The 21,270-nt window shown below is 36.8% G+C and overlaps 2 protein-coding genes across 5 annotated transcripts in view; one reads left to right on the plus strand and one right to left on the minus strand.

Annotated features, from left to right (window-relative positions):
* Positions 1-21,270, plus strand: part of LOC135163999 (protein tweety) — a 151,727-nt gene that overhangs the window by 123,260 nt on the left and 7,197 nt on the right. The gene's annotated exons all lie outside the window — the stretch shown is intronic.
* On the minus strand, positions 227-20,043 carry LOC135164057 (uncharacterized). Its single transcript, XM_064124072.1, has 6 exons — positions 19,627-20,043; positions 9,441-9,573; positions 7,583-7,725; positions 5,546-5,684; positions 4,581-4,695; positions 227-4,116 (listed from the first exon to the last, which is right to left on the minus strand). The coding sequence occupies exons 1-6, from the start codon at positions 19,688-19,690 to the stop codon at positions 4,000-4,002; spliced, it is 711 nt and encodes a 236-aa protein (XP_063980142.1). The 5' UTR covers positions 19,691-20,043; the 3' UTR covers positions 227-3,999.

Raw genomic sequence — 21,270 nt, forward strand, 5'->3', positions numbered from 1 at the left:
TCACTCTTCCTGTGCTTTACAAAATTTATGTCTGTTCGATGCCTGACGTGTCCATTTTCGGTGTGATATTTTAATTAGTGACAATTTTTCCGGAATATCTTCCCGTTAGTCGTCAGAACCAAAACCAACACTTGAATTATTTATTTATTAATACTTACCCATCACAGATAGAGAAATGTTAGGCTCCAAATATTGATGAAAATAGAGGAAAAATGAAGATATTCGATGAATGAAAATAATCGTTTTATTGTAAATATCTTAAATTTTACAACTATAACTCTCAAAGAATTTTTCCCCTTGAGTATTGACAATTCTATTTACAAACTTTCATGGCTATATTACAAATAAATTATAATTTTTTTTCTCTTTTCGGTTTACAGATGTCGATAAAAGTACAGCAACAGCTGTTCCATGATAATTTTATTTTTCAATGGTTTTTCTTCAGACGCGCACGCATAAATACTGTATGTAAAATGCAGGAGCTATTACGCAAATTGCATTTTATTTCCTATTTTACATGTTTTTTTATTCCTTAATGTTTACGCAAACTGCAACTTCCTACATGGAAGTGCAAGCGTACCACCCTCCCGTTCTATTTACTCTCATTCCGTTGTTCCTGCGTCTTGTACATAAGTTATTTATTAGCTATTCAACATTAATATGAGTAAAAGGTACAGACCAACTTTGCATACTATAATACTTAAGATTTGGGGCCAACGAAAAAAATATAGATCGACCCTCCATTCGAAGAAACACAATAAAAGGCGATTTCAAGGTGAAATATTTACTACATCATCTACTTTTCTATTCACTCAATATTCATACGCTCAAATTTCATAAACATTAATGAGCACAACATTATTTACATATGTGCGTTCAATTGTAATATTTGTGTAGTCTTCCCCGTGTTGAACAATCAATGCATTCGGACGATAATTCAGGGAATACGTCACTGAGATTTGAAAATTCGGCAGATAAAAAATCACTGAAAGAGTTACGTACTCAGCGATGTAATACGTTATATCAATAAATATTTTACAAATTTTAATTTATCGAACCGCCAAATTAAATACCATTCAAATGAATCGAATTATCCACTTTGTGTCTGGGGACACTTCTGCATTAGCACAATGAACTGAACACTCGACATAAATTTTCATTGTTAGATAATCACATCGAAATGTCATAAAGTGAAAAATTAATTTTTGAAGTACTTGTAATTTTTCACTATAATTGAATCTTTCATGGCAGCAAATATATATTTTCTCAAGTGAACGCATATGTTAAAATGTACGATCTTTAATGTTAAAGCTTGTAATAAGAAAATTCAATAGTGTATCCCCTCAAAACTAGAAAGTGGAGTAACTCGTTCCCGTAATTTTGTTGTCTAAGTGTGTGAAATTGTGCTTGAATAACTCATCCCCTAACAAAATCGGATAAACTCCTTCTCTCTATTTCCCATTGTGTACATTCAACCGCGTCAATAGACTGAGCTACCACCAATCGATCGACCCAAGTAACTCCCAAGAAGAGAGAAGAAACTCTCGAATCCGGACAAAAAAACATCTGGTTATTTTTCTCCTTGCCCCACCAAGTATTATTGGTAAATTTGGGGGAAAAGTAGCATCGAGATTTCGACTTCCTCCTTCTTTCTCCCCGGAGTAAACGTTTTTTCATTGACATGATAATACTCAATAAGACAAGAAAAGAAGTTTTCAGAAATTGCATATCGTGAGGGATCTCTGTAGCATAGCCGAAATATGTAATTAATTATTCGGTATAAAATTGTTCACGTCAATCAGCGGCAGCACCACGTGAATTTTGGCAACTTTCATCAGTGTTCATGGAACAATTGAACTGGAAGTGACAATTGCAAAAATTTCAGTGCTACTACAACAAAAAATTTCAGCCAAAAATGGTCAATAATGAACTCACTAACAAACTCAGTACAATGTTGAAGACATTTACACAGTGAATTGATTGTTCATTGGAAGAGACAATAGAACATAGAAATGGGGTCGAGAAGACGAAAGTCAGCTCATCTAGATATACAAGACCCTGTCGCCTCCCTTGATTCTTAAAAGAAATACATGAGAATATAAAGCAAGAATAACCTCGCAAAACAAAAACGCCTTTCAATAGAAGCAACTGTGATTTGTTTCGAGAGATAACTAGAAAAAAAAATAGGTAGGGGTAGGAGCCCATGTGACAAAAGGCATGTGATCGATACTTCTTCTGTCATTACTTCTTTTTTTTTGTATCTCTACCAATTCTATTGGTAGTAAGCTTTCAAACGGATCTATAGCGAGTACCTACTTGTCTAATATACATTCAGCCATTACCGGGTATCTGCAGGAAAACGTTCAATCTTTTAAATAAAAAATTAAATATCTTCAGAACTGTTTGACAACTTGCGCGTATCCAAACTATTAACCCTCGGTATTCTCGGTACTATAATCGTACCGAACTTCCCTTTGCTATTCCCAGTTGTCTTCCTGTTATTGTAGGTACAAGAATTAGAAAATTTAAAAAACGAAAACAAGAAATATCTGGAAAACTATAAAAAATGGATAGATGTTTCAATTGACCTCGATAGTGGCTGAGGCGACGACTACTTTGGAGAGAAAATAAAATCAGCTTAGTAATTCATAAATTGAAGAAATACATTTACACGAAATAAACCACTCGGCCGATTTCCCTCATCCCAAATGCCAACTTTAATATTATAACTGTTGACCTATCTAACTTCAAGTTGCTATTTCCATTTTTTCAAGCTCTTGTGTCAAATATATTTTTCATGAACCACGAAACATCGGTAATATCTCCAAACGTTGTCCATATCAATCTATTTTGGTTGATCTAGATAGTGGCAGCCGTGACGAGTATTTTGAATAATAAATCAAATCGGTGAAGTAGATTTTGAGATACCGAGAACAAACCAAATTTAACGAAGTTGTTGGATCTCAGGCACTACTGGACCGATCGGGCGGAAGTTGATGTAATGCTAAATTTGGAACAATTAATCATCTAAAACCCGAGTGGTCACACGTATACATTCAGGCCTGTCCCCCAAAACCATCACTTCTGCATTTTTTATAACATTCTTAATCATTCACTATGAAAATGAAAAAAATCGACAAACCATTCAAATACGGGGCTTCGATTGAGAAGCACAAATCAGTGAACTTAACCGATGGTACTTGCCATTCTTCCTCGTGATTTTTTACTATTATACACGGTATACACATTTCTAAATGCTGGGAAAAACTCTGAAATATTCTTACGGTGAAAAATAAACTGAGAACGGGGGTAGCTAAATAAGAGGAGGAAGGAAAAAAAAATGTTGAGAAAAAAGTAAAATGATAAAAGCTTACAGCTCGTTGAATAAAATGAGAGAGATTCGCGGAAAAGTTTTCGCTTTGAGGGTGCAAGATAAATGAAGAAGAACGAATAGAGTCAATGAAGACGTGAAGTTAGAAGGACAAGTTAATGAACAGAAAAGTTTACCAGGACTCGATTGGCAAGGCTTCCCTCCCCTGTTATTCTCCCCCTAGTAAGACCCCCCTCCCCTCCCCGCCCCATTTGGAATTCTTTCACTCCCCTATTTTTCAGACTTTTTAGATGATGAATAGCACACAAGCGGTTCAATATTGAATTAAACTTAATTCTAAAAATGAATTTCTCTAACCTAATCCTTGGAAACGTGATAATTAACTATTTGCACCGTTCATCCGGCGTTTATTCTAACTCATTTCTTCATTCATTCGTTGATTTATTGGCACACGAGCCATCATGATACTTTTCTATGAGTTCTGTCACAGAACATTCATGTTTTGGGACAGAAATTCTGGTACTTCCTTTGAGATCGTCAGCCTGATTGACTCCTCCAAATGGAGTTTTTGTTTCAACAGAGTCGAGATTCAATGCTGATGGAGGACGACGGAGAGCAGAGGCACTTTTGCTACTTGATTTCGAAGAGTTGCTTGGTAGTTGGTAATTTTACGTAAAGTATCGGGATATCAGTCCAACTACCAGCAGGAGGAGACCATTGATGGAGATATATGATGCTGTTGAATGGGAGGCACACTCCTCGTGCGTATAGCGGGTACAGTGCATCTGAAACATAATTTTGGGAGTCATGCAATTGGCAAATACTAGCTATAGATATGCCTTAAAATGTTAAAATAAAAAAAAATGAGAAAATCAAGAATAATGAATAGAAGATGGAAATAGCTTCAGCTTCTAGCGATATTTTGAAGGTAAATCTTATTCATTATCAAACGGAAATTTTTTTGCCTCGGAAAGTTGTTGTACATCGAGTGTTCACGACAAAAATAGAGCTCCAAAATTGTCTATATGATTTTTAACATAAATCGTTCACAATTCGATTAAATTGTGTGATAAGCGTATCTTCCACTTATGCACTTCTCTTAATCAATAATGCGGATATTCAAATATGACATCACACATTTTTTTTATTTTTTAAGCGAATCATAAAAATGCAAAAGATCACAACTCATATTTGAATATCCTATTAAAATGAAAATACACCAATAAACGAAATCGATTGAGACACAAACCTTGATCAAAGAGTTGGCCATAAGATCCAGAAAATTTTTCGAAAATTCCGCTGTTTCTTCACCACACTTCCTGCGTACAATATGATGCGAGCACTCGAGATACTCTTGGAAAGCACTAAACAAAGAAAATAAACAAACGATAAAATAAAAAATACTGTTCTCCAATTAATAAAGACTTAATCAACGGAAAACTGTAGGATTCTCTTTCGTAACAAGGTTGGAGAGGAAGGAAAAAGTAAACAATAACCGCAAAAAGGAAAGTTTGAAAAATTATTAAAGCCCAAGTACTACTGTGGATTCCGAGAAAAGAACAGTACGATATCGCTATCTTTTCGCTTTGTGTATATATCCATTACATGTATTTCTATCTCTGGGTGTTTCTCCGAGTTTCCCGCGGGAATGTGTCGAGTCGGTTGCCTCGATGTTATAGTCCAGTATGTAACGTCATTAGCCTATCTGTGCTACGGTCTACTGCAGCTTTTGAACTCTCGTTTCCCGGAGGAGGGACTTACTTCCTCTCCCTCTCTTTTCCCCGTCTTTCCTCCTTCACCCCCGAAGAATAAAAGAGTTGGATGGAAAAAAAAAGAAAACAAGAAACTCTCCACGATTTTTTAAACTCAATAATTCACCGCCCAGAATTATAAAGAAGAACAAGTGGTGTTGAACTACAGCTGAGTTCCGTGTTTGTTTCAAGTCCATAATTAAAAATTAAAACTTGCTGAAGGCGAATGAAAAAAACAAAACAATTGACTTGCGACAAATTTTTCCGCTACACACGTTCATCATAAATCCGAATAATTCTGCATCAGAGACAATTGCGAATGGATACGATGCAAAATTATGTGCATATATTTATGGAAAATACACAGACGACTTTTCGACACGATGTCAAGGACATACAGAGACATTTACCGCATCACTCTGTTAGACCTTAATCGATTACAATGAATTTAAATGGAACTTACCAGCATATTGACTTGAGTGGTTCACTAGACCTCGTTTGGTTCTTCTTGTCAAGTGCTAGTACCGTGTGCTGGTATTTTTTGGAACATATTTCGTAGTCGGCTTGGACAATCTGCATGCATGGAGCGTGCTTGAGAAATGCTGAAACATTGAAATGAAAATTAAAGACCTTCCGCCTGCAAAGTCGTCAAATCTCAAATTTTTAATCCTTCGTATCGTGATAGTAAATTTCCGTCGGAAGAAATCGAAAATAGAATTTTCTGTCATGTCAGTTGTGTTTCTTCCATGTTAACCAAATAGTAGCTGTATAAATGAATCAAATTGAGATTTATAATTTTTTTTCAACGCGATTTTTACAAACCAATATGCGGTCTTTTTTTGAAACGTACAGTCGAGGACTCGAGCTTGTGAACAGCCTGAACTTGCATCCCATGTCAAACATGTAGAATGCAACTTGAAATTGTGTTGAATCATTGTTAATAAAAAATCGGTTTGATGGGTATCTATTGAAGCTTTCTTACTGCTCTACTTTTGTATTTTGTTTCCTGGAATAGTTAGAAGTTTTTCAAATTTTTTTTCGGTTTAAATTGTTCAAGTTTTCTTTTCTTGACGTTTTTTTGCTTTGAAGTTGTTTTGACGGGGGTTTCTTGCCCGGGTTTTCTTGATGTAGTGTTTGCAGCCTGGACTTCGTGTGAAAGCGTTGGTATCAGAAAGGGCCTATACGTGAGAGGTCAATTTTCGTTCAAATTTCATCTACCTCCACGTTTTTCTAAGTTCGTCATGAACCTAATTAGTTAGCTTTAATCCTCATGTATCTTTACTCAGAGCTTAATTTAATTCTATTCTAACCTAATGTTAAATTAATCTTCATTAAGTGCCAATTAATTAAGTGTCTCTCTCTCTCTCTATGATACTCTATGAGGGAATCTCGTCACTAAAATATCTATGTACTAATGCATTTATCGGCAAAACTCAAGTGCCATATCGTCACCCGAAAATAAGTGATTGAATTAAGCCATTAAATATTTATTTAAAATTCATAACTGGACTCCCAGTTCGTGTTACAATTTTCTTAATCTTTTGAAAATGATTCTTAAACTATTCACGATATTAAATTTCTTTAGGATTACGATAGTCATTAGAACGAAACTTCATGAAAAAATCCTATTAATATTTCCGATTTGACACAGTGAACTCGTTATAATAAAATTCCCAGCTTCATTAAAACTTTTTCCCTCGGAATATCGAAAAAATATGTCCACGGGGAGTTTAATCACTTCGAAAAAGAACCTTGAAACCCAGTAGAAAAAAAATCATTGGAGAAGAGGGGTATAAAAACAAATTGATGAAAATGCAGTCAGCCCAGGGTAATTGTGCGTAACCCAAGACACACCCCGGATAGATTATCAAGGGTAGTTGCGTAGATGTATTTGAAGCGTGAGTCGCACCAAGTGGGGAAGACAAGAGCTATACCTGCTCGGCCTGGAAGGGCCAAGTATTCGCTCAGAGAGTAGCTCTCAACTCAATAATGCATTCGGCACTCTCGAGATTACCGGAATAGATGGCGTCGAGTATCACTACTACCCAACTACCATTGCAAGTGTCTGATGGAATTCAACGTGAATCCATTCCCCAATACTTGTATTGAGGATCTGTCTAATGTGCCGATTGTCATTGATATAAACTTGACGGTGAAGGAAAAAAATATTCTCTATCAATTTCCTCATTAAATTATCATTCTCATCAATTTGCCGAATCCCATTCTAACCAACCGAATCCACTTAAGAGGGATAGCTTAATAGACTCTCAATTAAATTCAGTCACTGTTTGATACGGTTTGCCAAAATACAAATTTTATGATCTGTTATAAAATTACACTCGACATTTCAATTGAAAAAACTTGAATTTTTTACTAAAAGAGGTACATAAACTTTTTGTAGTATCGCAATCTTGATGGACATACAGGAAGTGACAGCCTACACTTCAAAGGCTCACGTAATTTCAATATTCCCCCAACATCGTTAGATTATCTGACTCACCATCCTGATATGGTCCGTCGTGGCAGAGCTCAATGATTGCCATATTAACACCTTTGTAAATACTATTGAAATTCTCTCTCTGATCTCCTACCATGCACCGCAGTGTATACCACTTGATGCACTTCATACTCCCTTCCAGGTCCCTGTCAACACAGCAAAATAGAAAAATTAAAAATTGACAGAAATAATGGCGGTTGGATAAAGCGTCTAGGATTTACGTTCCCAAGTAGCCACTGCCCACCCGACAATCAACAGAGCTTTTCAGATAAATTGACTCCAATAACAGTGTTGTACCATCTTCTCCCCTTTCCTCCTTCCATCTCGTATTCTTCAACCCCCTGATGACTTGATCTTCAGCCTCGAGCTTACGGCAAACGGCTGTCGACTACTTTTCACGAGTGGACTTGGACCGTATTTTGAGTACCCAACGAGGATAATGAGAGGAAGATTGTCGAAGTTGTAACAAGAAGGTAGACGTTTTGAAGATCAGTCGAGGGAGGTTTGGGGAGGAGGGAGTATTTTCTGAGGGTGCGGAAACTGTCATTCGATAAACGAGCCAACTTGTACAACTCATCTGAGATAACCGCTTGGTGGACTACTTCACCAATTATCTCAAAATACCAGATTATGAAGTCCTCTGAGGCGATGTAGATAGGAATTTAATTTTTAATCGAGGCCATTCAATTCAGATTTAACAGATGTTTACCAAAGGTTATGCTAAAAGTTCGTGACCACGTAGCTAATTCATTCCAGCTAATAATTCCAGCTGGTTACCACTCATGAATTTAAACTCCTTCGAGACACATGTAATATTATTGTGCACACTTGCAGAGACGTTGAAGAATCTCCGCTGGGACCTCCCCCTCTCAAATCACATCTTCAGAAAACAGGTTGCCCCAGTCGTATTAACAGATAATATTTAAAATACTTGGAATCGTCAAATATTCTCCGCAATCGTCTATTTGTTCATTAAATTACATTTCTCTCTGCGATTCTTTGTCGTACAGTAAAATTTCCCTCGATTTTCCACCTAATTTTTACCCAACTTTTCTCTCTGAGTTGAATAAATTGCTTTTAGTGGACATATGTACTTGCCGCAAACATTCATATACATTTATTGTAGCATGTAAATATACTTCGCAAAGGCAACTCTTTTTTTCAGTGTAAACTACGGATTGAACGCAAAAGTGAATCCCAGATTTTTACCAGACCTTAATTTCCGATTGAAATTAATTCAAGTCTTTAATCTTCAAAATATCAATTATGTTCGCACTAATAGCAGTATTGCTCAGTATCACCGTCGGAGACAGCTCTCATAAACCCCAAAAATCCTCAAGTTCACACAAATTTTATCATTTATCAGAGCGTGGTTGTACTTATTTGAGATTGCCATCAAATCAATGGATTCAATAATTCAATCGGAAGAGCCTTCCCATTAATTTTATTATTTGAGAAAGGGTTTGCCAGTGACCACAAAACCGCAGCTGGAAATAAACTCCATGAATTGAATGTCGAGTAATCATTTCCGAAATCGAGATTGGATAAGCACACGTCGAAATTGATATGGAATCCTTACATTGGCATTCAATTTTCAAAACCCCAAATAAACCAATTATTTATCTCATACAATTAAAATATTCTCACTCAAAAAGAAGGAAGATTCTCACATAATCAATTTTATTTTACCAAAATGTGTTAGTTCTACCGACACAGCATAATATCGATTGATTCCTCAATATAAATGAAAAAACAAAGTTACATAATTATTCCTACTACACTCCCCTCCCTCAATTTATCTAAAAACTCGCTGATGCAATTTCCCAGGGACACAATGAAAAAATTAATGAAAAATACTCACGGGCAGAGTGCAGTCAGTTCCTCCTTGGTTGAGACAAAACCCACTTCATTGTCGTTTGTAATTTTACCGAGTGGTCTGGCACAGCTGGCGAGTTCCTCACGGCCGCAGTCCTCTCCACGACAGCTAGCCAGCACTGAAATCATAAAATTTCACCCCATAAATATTGAATAAAGCTTGTTTACCCCACCTACCAAATGCAGGACACAAACTCCACGTAAAAAGTTGTAAACCAATGGATTTAAAAAATTAACTTTGACCCCGCCATTTATTGCCGTTAAACTACCCAAGATCAAATGGAAAAAAGCGAAAGTTTACTGCAGGGAAATGGTTCAAAGGGGATTTAAGTGTCTCTACAGTCTTAACGGGGACTGGAGGGGGAACAGGGAGGGTAAAAGAGGGTGAGAGAGGGCAAGCAGAGAGCTAGCCAGTGTGCTGGGCGTCCAATACCCAGGGGACTTGGCTTGATCCACTTGAGCCGTTGGCTCTCGCCTTTTTGTCAGATTAAGAGGGATTAAATATACCGTAGCTGCAACGACCCAAACACTGAATACTACGGGTTAAGGTAGTTTAACCATATTTTACGCCTTCACAATATCACCCACTTAATATTGTGATTTAAGTAATAAAATCAATAATCCAAAACATATTGTACTTTCCACTGAGAATAAACATTACTTTAAACCCATGACGTTGAAATGCTTTTACCTCCCTGTCATATTATTTTTCGTTGTTGAATTTAAAAATGTAATAAAAATAAGAATTATAGTTGAAATTCGCATTAAGTCGGAAAATTTCCATTACACGGAAATGCAGAGTGGTCCGAAGAAAACAAAAGGGGGAGTAAAAAAAATAATATATAAATCCAGAAGCCACGGTGGGCGCCATTAAATTCGCGTCAGCGTCTTAATTTGAACGAATGGTTTTTCTACGGCTATACAAGGCAAACCAGATTCACCGGCTGAAATTTCGCCTACACATTGCATTCCCCCGTCCTCCTCCCTTCACCCCGTGGCGACTCATCCGTCATCGTTAAAACCCATGCACCTGGCAGATGTGATATCTATGGTTTATGTGGAAAAATTCTTTCCGAGTCGCGAAAATTAAAGCGCGGCGATATCCAGTTGCATCAAATTGGGGCATTGGATTCATCCCCTGACACTACCCTCCACCTCTCCTCTTCCTTCTCGGGTGTAACAATGCGCGAGAAGTTGAAGACAAATGGGGGAGGCGCGGAGAAATCAAAAGGGACGACGATTAAACATTTCTCTAATTTATTTCAAGAGCATCCACGCAATATTTAGAATATTTTGGGATTGGGAAATCGAAAGTTCGATCTAGTATTTGATAAATTTACATTCAAATTTAAATTCAGTTCAGCCATTCAGGGAAAAATAGGTAAAATTATCAGCATTCCAGTGGATGTATTCGTGAATTTCGAGTTAATTGAACAATTCCGTTCATTCAGGTGATGACTATTCATGGGTGATTTACAAGGCAAGTAAAGCGTGACGTTTTCATTTTATTTCTACTTAAAATTCGCATTGAATGATGAAATCTCGACAAAATTTTCGACACTCGGAAGTTCTTTTGAATGCAACCACCAGCTACATTTGAAAATTCGAAAAAAGAGTATTAGACGCCGTTATGAAAGATACGGGTATTTCTTCTCTTAAATTTCATGGACTCTGTAGAATTGTTTATTTACAAATTCAGAATCAATCTTCTCAGAGTGGATCTAGAGTAGATTAGTGACCACCTAGAAACTCTGAAGTTTCATAATGAATTTTGAAGGAGCTTCAGAAGAAAAAAAACAGGTCAAAAACCTATAGTTACCCCCGAGAAACTAATTAAATCAGTTGTTGCAATTTTCCTGACAATTTGACTGAATAGACTAATTCATTCATGGGTGGCATTGACACTAATAAGTATGATTGTGGACATTTACTGCAAGAGAGTGGAAGGGGTAATGGACCTGCTCTGGTTGGGACTGCACAATAATACTTTCGAGAGTGTTTTTTATTGATGAAAATAAAAAAAAAAGAAATACAACGTGAAATAACGTCTGTTCCACTCCCTTCTATTCTCACCCCTCAGCGCTCCACCTCATCCTCCTCAAAACTCAGGAAAGGTTATGGAAAGAAAAATATCGAAGTTCTATATGTTTGTCGAAGAAATGGAGTCGAAGAAAAGGAGTCGATAAGAAAAGAATTGAGAAGGGAGGGGGATGAAATATGCAAGGTTTGCCATTAGGTTTGTTGGCTTCTCGATAACTCGAGTTAACCCACCATTCGATTCTATTCATGTATTGCGAATGATGTATTGACTAATCGGATAAAAAAATAACGACGAAAAATCCCTCTTCTCGTTTCATCGAAAAAATATTCTGCCCCAGCAAACGTCAAAATTACTTCACTTTTTTTCAATTACAGACCTTTAATGGCGCTGAAAATAAAAGTCAATGGAAAATAAGTTCTTCTCAATTATCGCCGGAAATGAAGAACTTCCTTTGGTTAATTTTTCCATTTCCCTCCGATTATCAAATGGTTTTCAGTTTTTTTAACTTCAAAAAAGTCCATTCTTCATAATTCGTTAACGACTGAATGAGCAAAACCAATCAATCCGAATGAATAAAAAAATGTGAAAATGAAGAATAATGGTGATTGGAGATTTTTGGTTAACCCATGCGTCATTAATCTAATGCCCGGGCCACATATCCACCAACAAATATCACGTTATCTCGACGTCCAATCAAATCTCGATAATCGACGACCAGCATATATTCCACAATGTCCACAGTACTGATACTGGATAGGGGCGCGGTTTGACTACCAACAAAACCCAGGAATTACACTCGTTTACACGTGCTACCGTACAATGTCCAATGATATAAATAAATTCCAATGATAGATAATGTTTCGATTGTTGTCCGATGAAATTCTGTAGTTTCGTGACAATGACTCGTCGATCAGTGCGAAATGTATCGTCGAACGATTAATTTTCAGGCAAAATGTCCACAATTATATTGATTTATATCCCTAGTAATGTTGGTTATTTCTACAAATAATTGCACAGGGGGAATATGAAAATTAATTATCAATTTATTCGAGGAATACTGAAACTGCATCAATATTCACTTATTATTTCATCAATTTTATCCTCATACCACACGAGATATTGATTTGAACTGTGAGACTTAATGAAACTTCACTCGCCAACAGTCTCATGAAATTTATAAACGGGCCGACATAATTGAATTAAAACATCTCCATAAAATGCATGCAGCTATCTTACCCGACTAATGAGAATGGTTTTTTAATTAGTTTTATTCTCCATTGGGGTTGTAATTGTTATAATGAATTTTGAGTTTATTCAAAAGGGAATATCCTTGCGAGGAGATGAGTCTCGGGATTTCATAAATTTGTGGACCATTTTCCAAAACGTGCCAGTGGAGGGTTATAACCCCCGTGGGAGAGAAATTACAGGGACATTACACGGCCGGTCGTTAGTTAATTTTGCTACTTCTGCATTCAGTCATCCAGCCCTCATGCCCTCTCCCCATTCTCATTCTTTACGGAGTGAAATTAAAAATTATGAAACGTCAAGATACTGTTGTTTTAAATAACGAAGAAGAAAGGATGGAAACAGTTGTACACAATCAAACAATTTAATCAGCTATTGAGAAAATTAATTTTATACTTTTATCAGTACAAACATCTCTGCACTGAAGATCGTCTCAATTTTCATGCCAATGAAATCAGAGAGACTCGGTGCGACGAAAGTAATTAATTTATCTAGGGTGAAGGGCAAAAATTTATTCTAAGTTTTTTTGTAGACTGAATTAATTGCTATAACAAATGTCATTATACAAATTCTGCTGTATATCTGAGAGACGGTAATATTCTGCTTCGTTTTACGACTTTGCTACTGAATCGATCTACAGAGTAAAATGAAAAGCCAGAAACCAAGATGTTAATTCAAATGAAGAAGAGGCGATATTGGAGACGATAATAGATAATTATCGCGCTATCACATCGTATCGATCTTATCGTATTAATAATTAAACAGGTTCATCAAGAATTTAGATATTGAATTTTATTTATAGACTTGATAATAATGTTCAGACTAATGGCTCCACGAAAAATTCTACATTTTCAATAGAAATGTTAGAAAGACTCGAATATCCCAAACGAATGAAATACAACAACCGCCTCAATTTTTCTATCTATCGCTTGAAGAATGTAATTAATCATTTGAATAGAATTCAAGAACAAATAATATGATAAGGTTGCGGTAAAGGGTGAAGGTAGAATATTGACGACGATCACTGATAATTAAACTAGTTAATTAGGGATTGAGGAAATTAATTTTATCGTTTTGGTAGAGTGAGAAATTACCAAGTCATTGCCTTGCCCCTTTCTCCACTGCTAATTCGGTAATTTTGGGTAGTTTGTGGTCGTTACGAAGTTCGGGCCAACTATTTTTACCCAACTCTTCTGAATACTTTGAGAGTCAAAGTTTCGAATGAAACATTTTTTAGGAAAGAGGAAAAAGTTTAAAAACTTTTTTTCAGTCCTAGACGCTTACAGAGGCTATTCGATACTTAGGAGATAAAAAACATCAGTGGCATTGCTGAGCGGGCTTATTAGAGTAATTTGATACTCCGTGACTGGTCAAATAATTCGAGATACTGCTGTTACGTGTGAAAAAGTGATACTTATTGCAGAAAGAAAAGAAACGCTAGTAGTTAGAATCAACATTTGATAATTTTTTTTTCTTAATTTGCTCTGACGATTCTCTCGTGGATCTAATATTTTCCATAGAAAAAATCACCAAACTGTAAAGGAGACCTGCGATAACGATTTTTTTTCGCGCTACTCGATAATTATCACCCACGATATGGAATGCGCGTGCCATGCACGCGCTCTCTCATGTGATTGGACCTCATCGCGTCCCATAGTGGCGCATCGGTTTGAATCTTCCGGATGTGACGCTCACGTTCATCCAAAATTTCAAGATATTTCTATATCTCGTTTATTTTTTTTTTTTTGTTACTATGGGAAATGGCCTGTAAAAAATCACGATACCACAACGTAATTGTTCCGAATGGGTTCCGCAATCGATACCGAACTGAGACTTCCGCATTTTTTCCTGAATATTTATCGACGTAGAGAGCCATAAAAGTGTAATGTTTGCAGACATACTCAATTGTCCGAAAATTCATTATTCATCAAAATAAATAAAAAATACACGCGCACATTTAAATTGTGTATCCACCTTTCATCGTCATTAAAAAATGCTGTGAAATCCCAGCTCAGTTTCGAAACATAATTTTAACGTTCGCTGCAAATTTTCAACTGATGTGACACAATTGATAATTATTTTCTTGAAGTAACGGATGGCAATCCAATTCCAATATTTGGATACGTATTGAGGATATGTGCCCGTCACGCAACGCGTGTGTTCAACACCGGGGACAGCGAGTCGGCGAGGACAGTGCGATATGGCTCCGATTGGCTGAATCGGCATCGTACGAGACTCCTGTCATACGTTTTAAATATGCGCACAACCTGATTCGCAAGCATGTATTACACGTCTGGCCATGCACCGTGACAATGTCTGTGTGTATGGGCCTGCCGCAATTGCCTCCGGCTTCTCCCACGCATTTTTTAATCTCTTAAAACCTCAAAGAACATTTTTTCCCCAGGTTATCAACTTTAAAAGGGGAAAATCAGTTTTTTCCCTTTTCCGTTAATTAAATGGAATAATTATTCTGCTGATAACTGGACAAAAAAAAACTATTCAATTAGAGGTATGCATTTACTCCTACTGTTGGAATTTCAATGGCATATTGCAATTAGTTGGAATCAGTAAATCTCGCTGATTGATGTTTCAGAATAATTCTAATGAATCAGTTGGCAGAGTTTTTCTGGTATTTATAGGGAGTCGTTTCTATCTTTTCGATTTCGTTTCTATTTGTACTCGACCTAGCCCTTTTCTCTGGTTTCTGATTTGCGGTGCATTATAAAACCTTTAATGAACCAACGACTCTGCCCTCTATCTGATAGAATGCGCGTTGCGTGACACCGTGGACAAATTCTTGGGCTATAACCGCTATATTCAAGACGACTCAATTAAGTGCAATGAAAAACATAAAAAAATCTTTTATTACTCATCGCCTAGAGTACACTCCACGATAAACCAAGAATTGTTTTTTTATTACAAAAAATGTATTTGGATTGGTTGGAAACGTTTGAAATTATTACGTTGTCGAGAAATAAGAAAAATTTCGAAAGTTATATGACAAATAAATTCACTGCATTATAAAATATTCCGGAATTTGGAGTGCTATCTTGGTATATTTATAATTACTGAATTCGAATACGCGAGCAATCAACGATCGATTATTCACTCATTCCTTTAAGATCTAATTAAGCACTCAGACGTCTGAATATTTCATTAATGTTCAAATTTGGAGTTAAATTGTAACCATTAAGTAGTACCCGATTAATATCTCTTAATACTAATCAAAGCCAATATTCCTATCAATCGTTGAATCCGATGTTCGTATCACGGGAAAAACAACGTATTCTTGCTTCCAGGAAAAAAAATCAATGTGCATTCAGAGCCATTGGATCTAAGAGGAATTCTCCCATTGTTGTAAACCTGAAAATGAATATTTATGGTACTCCAAGGCGTCAGTCCTCGAGGCAGGATAGGAAATGGCAATTTCCATCTCAGGATGGGGGCATTTTATTCCCGGAAATTGATACTAAAGACCGAGTTCTCTGTGCATCGGGTACATTGACACGTTTGCCTTCAATGTCATCGCATGATAGTGAGTTGTAGTTAATAAAAGAAAAAACCGCAAAAAGTGGAATTGTGTGAGGGACGCGTCTGTAGTCTTGGATCGGTACCAAGTGTAAGTCGGATATCTACAGAATGGCGTAACAGTGTTGGTAGAAATCGAGTCTCAGGGTCTCTCACTCTTTCTTGATTGCCTCGTGCATTCTCCGGAAAGATAGAGAGAGACAGATTAAAGTCATCAAGAATGTACGAGTGAGGGGCGACGGACGATGCACGCCCATCTATTCCACCAATGAACGTTCACTACGTCATCTCGTACGATGTAACGGAAAAGCCGAGCCCACGTGGTGGCTGGTGGTCTCTATTGGTGTGATATACACGCGCTATTTCAAGCACAAACGACAAGTGTTGAAGTGCTCTAAACCGTCTGCAGCGATCATTCGAGAAATATTGTAACCTCGAATTTAGCATATTTATTGTACAATGTAAATAAATGTTTATTATGAGTTATCGACAACTCGTGAAATGATTTATTTGCACTGCGGTAAATTGAACTTTACACATTAGACTAACCGGTGAATAAGTCCTGACCATCTGTTTTAATTTCTTTTTTTTTTAATTATCTGTGTCATTGCCATTGAACTTCAGGAGACGAGAGATGGGGGAACTGATTCTTCGCACTTCTTCTGAAAATAAATCCACTATTCCTGTGATAGTGAAGGCATTTAAATCCACTCTCAATGAATTATATAACGGATCAGGTGATAGTGGTGATGAATATCTTACGATAAAGATAACCGACGGATAAAAATGGAAATGGTCAGTTTTTAGGAATGAAACGCGCGACTTGTCGCTTACTCACCGATTTTCACACAATTTTGTTCAACGTCTTGTGGTGAAGTAAATCAGCTCATCAAGTTAATCGTTGCTTGAATTTCATAACACAAAATGCTTTGAAAAAAATCAGCTTTGACGCCTACAAATCGGATCAAAACTTCCATTCAATAGACAGAGCATAGCAGTTAATGTTTTACCATTTTGTTTGCTAAAAATAATTCTGGCCTTCCTTGAATGACAGGATCATTAAGTTTTGTATGCGGAGAATTATATAACAGTTCAAATAATGGCATTGCTATCTCTCACGTCTCACAGCTGTGTGACAGTAATTAACAAAACCAAATTCAGTAGCGAAGTCGTAAACCGAAAGAAGTCACGTCTGACTATTGACCAGGTTTTAACTAATATCTTGGCATCTAAGGAAGATAGCTCCAAATTTTCGATAATAATAACATTGTACTCTGTTAATTTGACCAGAATCAATGTGGAAATCTCCATTAATTCAATCTCTCAACGCCCTTTAGTCGTCTTTTTCACCGCTCACTTCCTGTTATTTCAACGGCAATTTGGAATAATTGTTTAATGAATTATTAAATTGAACATACTTCTCCATTATGATGAAATTGTTCAATATCATCCTCACGGAACAATACACCGCTACAGATAATGATACTGTTATATCCCACAGCTGTGCTTTAGAGTAATTAATAATACCGTGTATCTAAAGTACCTGGCAAAATCGAAACATTCCGATCGTACTGCTAATACGTGTCAATTCTGAAATATGCTAATCGCGAGTTTGTTAAACAAGGAAGTAAAATCCACTCATTCGTTGCACGTTGTAAGATGTTTTAGTCTTTTTACCGAAGAAATATTTCAATAACATCTGAACATTACATGGTAATTCCCAAATATTTTCCTGATAATAAAATTATCCGATTTAATCTTCAAAAACTACCGCTTCAGGTAACGACGTTATCTCCCACAGGTGTGAGGCGCACTAATTAACACCGCTGAATATCTCAAATAGCTGGGAAAATCTAAACGTTTCCATCGTATTGATAATGTGTGTCACATTCCGATTATTATTGTAATTTTGACATGATTTTCACTAGAGCCATTGTACAATGACCACAAGTCTAGTCAGTAATTCAAACTTTTATCCCAGTTAAAAAGAAATCGTCTGTTAAGATATTACAAAAATTATTCTGCTGTAGCTTCATGGAATTGCATAACTCCTCAGATAAGAAACTGTCTCTCACGATTAACGTATAGAATAAAAGTGAAACGTTGGCGTCATATCAACAATATGTGTCAGCTGTTTATTATTGACCTAATTTTTACTCCACTTTATTTTGCCGCGGAGGGACTGAAATTTTTGATTTTTCCGAACATTACTTCCTCTCATTTTCATTAAAATGTAGTAGAATAGGGGATTGATAGGTCATTTGATTCCTCACGTTACTCCAGTTAAAACTAACATTCGAATTACACGCTCAATACGTTTTAGCTCTCGATCATTCTCTCAAGGTGCGAGTGATTTCCCCTAATCGTCGAGTAATAAAATTGAAACTACTCATTAACTCGATCCTTTAAAAAAATTTCGTCTCCATCTTCGAAGATTACTTCACCAGAGGAGCCGTTTAATTCCCTACATTATGATTCCGAGTGAAAATAATTCGACATTTCCATATTAACTGAATTATTAGATTTTATCTTCAAAGGACTGGATAAGGTATCTGATAATGATGACATTATCTTCTGCGGCTTGCCCCGCAGTAATTAACGATACGAAACGTCTCACATACTCGGAAAGATAATGATGTTCACAGTGGATTGATAATACGTGTCGAGTGCCACTCATCCCCTAATTTGTGTGTGAATCATCCAATCATCTTCCGATAAAACCGCTTTCGTTTTGTCAAAATGACTCAATCAAGTGATTCTTCTGACTTAATCTTCGATAACTACAGACGCAGCATTCACACTGCTGAGACAGTTTTTTTTTAAAACAAGCCAGACAGTTAATATTAGTCATGACTCTCGCAATCGCACAAGTTATTCCGTTTGAGATGAATAAGACGTAAATTTCCTAGGATAAACACTGTTTGTAAACAAAACAATTAAACGCCCAGTGATTGCAATTGAAGAGCAATTTAATAATAGATGAATCGCGAGTATTGTTACTCCTTCAATTGCATCGATTGCACAATGGAAACAAATTACATCCGAATTTAATGAAATATTGTTAGCCCATGTTACGTAATCCAAAATCAATATGTCCATTTGAACAAAATAAAACCGATACTTCAAACCCTTTTTGTCCGAAAACATCTGACACCTGCAGCACAAATTCTGCACCCACTTCGTCAAATATTTCATGATAATTTGTAACGCGATCCGAATTTCATTATCAAACTTTCCAGATTGTCTTGAAAGGGAAGTTTTCACCACCCAAACTTTTCCGAATGAATAAACAGTGAAAAAAGGAATAAATCTGATACGCGTGGCGCCGTATACACTATATATTACATTATATACTCACAGGAATAAAATGCTGTTAGGAGTAAGGTGAACCAGGACAGTTGTTTCTCCGGTGTGTTTCTCATTTTCTTAATTAATACTAATCTACTAAAAGATAATTGAACTACTTGGTTCACTCGTCTGCTCTCCTGATATCTTCCACTCACTTCTCCCAGAAATAGTCTCAAAACTATCACTGATACATCAAGATAACTTTCAATTCGAGTTTCACAAAATTTATCGTACGATAATAAAGAAAAAGACCGAAGAATTAACGGAAAAATAAATTTGAAAATTCGATAATTTTCTTGACAGCCAGTGAATTAGCTTACGATGTCTTGTCAACTCGTAAAAATATTCAGCTTGTGAATCAGCGAGTATCTCACGTTGGTGAATGAACAACCGGCTGTGCGCGACTGAAGACAGATTCTCACAGTTTGTATGGTTTTTGGCGGCAGACAGACTTTGAAGGGATTGTACCTTGTGCGCATGCGCAGTGCGCTCACGCCACCGTATATCTGCGGTTGCCAATGCCCCCTTGCACCCCACCGTACCGCTGTCTCGATTCCGATCGGCAAAATCCGCGGTGTGAGTGAGGAGTAGAACAGAACAGGTTCGTCTCTTGCTCTTTCTTTCGTTACTCCTACCCCCCCCTCCCCCGCCATCTACCTAACTCCCCCTGGTTCACGGTATTTCTACGCATTCTGTTCTTAATTTTTTCCATTTTTTTTTTCCCCTCTCACTGTCTGACGTCCTCGTTTCTATTGCGGTTCACATCACCCCTCACCTCTTCGTTTCAACTGGCGTCGCTGTCATTATGCCCACTCTCGTTACGCCTAATGCTGGGAGCGTTCAATTTTATGAATTAATTAAAAGTGGAATTAGGGAGAATGGGCGGAGAGGACGAATGCTCTGGGGTGTAATTTTTGGGGGTGTAATTACAGGCCATTCCTGGCGTGTACAGTTATTTTTTAAAGCTCGGTTTCTCTTGAGATGTTCAGTATTTTCCAGATGGATATTTGGAATTTGTATCGGGCGAGGGTTTTACGGAAATTATAAAAAAATTTGATTCTGAGAATTCAGGGGTTGGGGATGACGGGATGCAGAAGAGAGTCGTTCTGTCATACTCCGGTAATAGATATAATCCGCCACGTTTAAGCCGTGGACCGGGCCTATGACATGAAAAATGATGTCACTGGGGGAGATCAAACAGCTGGGGGGTTGCATTCGTCATAGGGTAGGGTATATGGGGAATGTATTTGTGGATAGCCGCACCGACAGGGACCACTTGGTCCATGTAGAGTATATGCTTTGATGATATCGATGATGGTCGTTTTATTTTTAATGCAAAATCAGCTTTGTAGAGTTAAAAATGTAGTCATTGCGAAACAGATAAGGTAATTGCACAGTGGTGGGAGTTGAATTTGTGTCAGACCACGATGTAAATACACTGGTAAAAAAAAATCAAATTTTAGACGCAGTTGAATATTTTTTTCGGGACGGGCACTGAATGCCATTTAGGGGTTAAAAAGTCATGAAATAGTAAACATTCAGAATTTTAAGTGACATGACGATAAAAATTCTTTAGTTTATTTAAATTTATAATCTAATATGAGTATTCGGTGTCAAATTATGTTGAATTTTCAATTAAATTGGAAATTTCATG

Source organism: Diachasmimorpha longicaudata, chromosome 1, assembly GCF_034640455.1.
Source record: "Diachasmimorpha longicaudata isolate KC_UGA_2023 chromosome 1, iyDiaLong2, whole genome shotgun sequence".
In the NCBI taxonomy this organism is placed as follows: domain Eukaryota; kingdom Metazoa; phylum Arthropoda; class Insecta; order Hymenoptera; family Braconidae; genus Diachasmimorpha; species Diachasmimorpha longicaudata.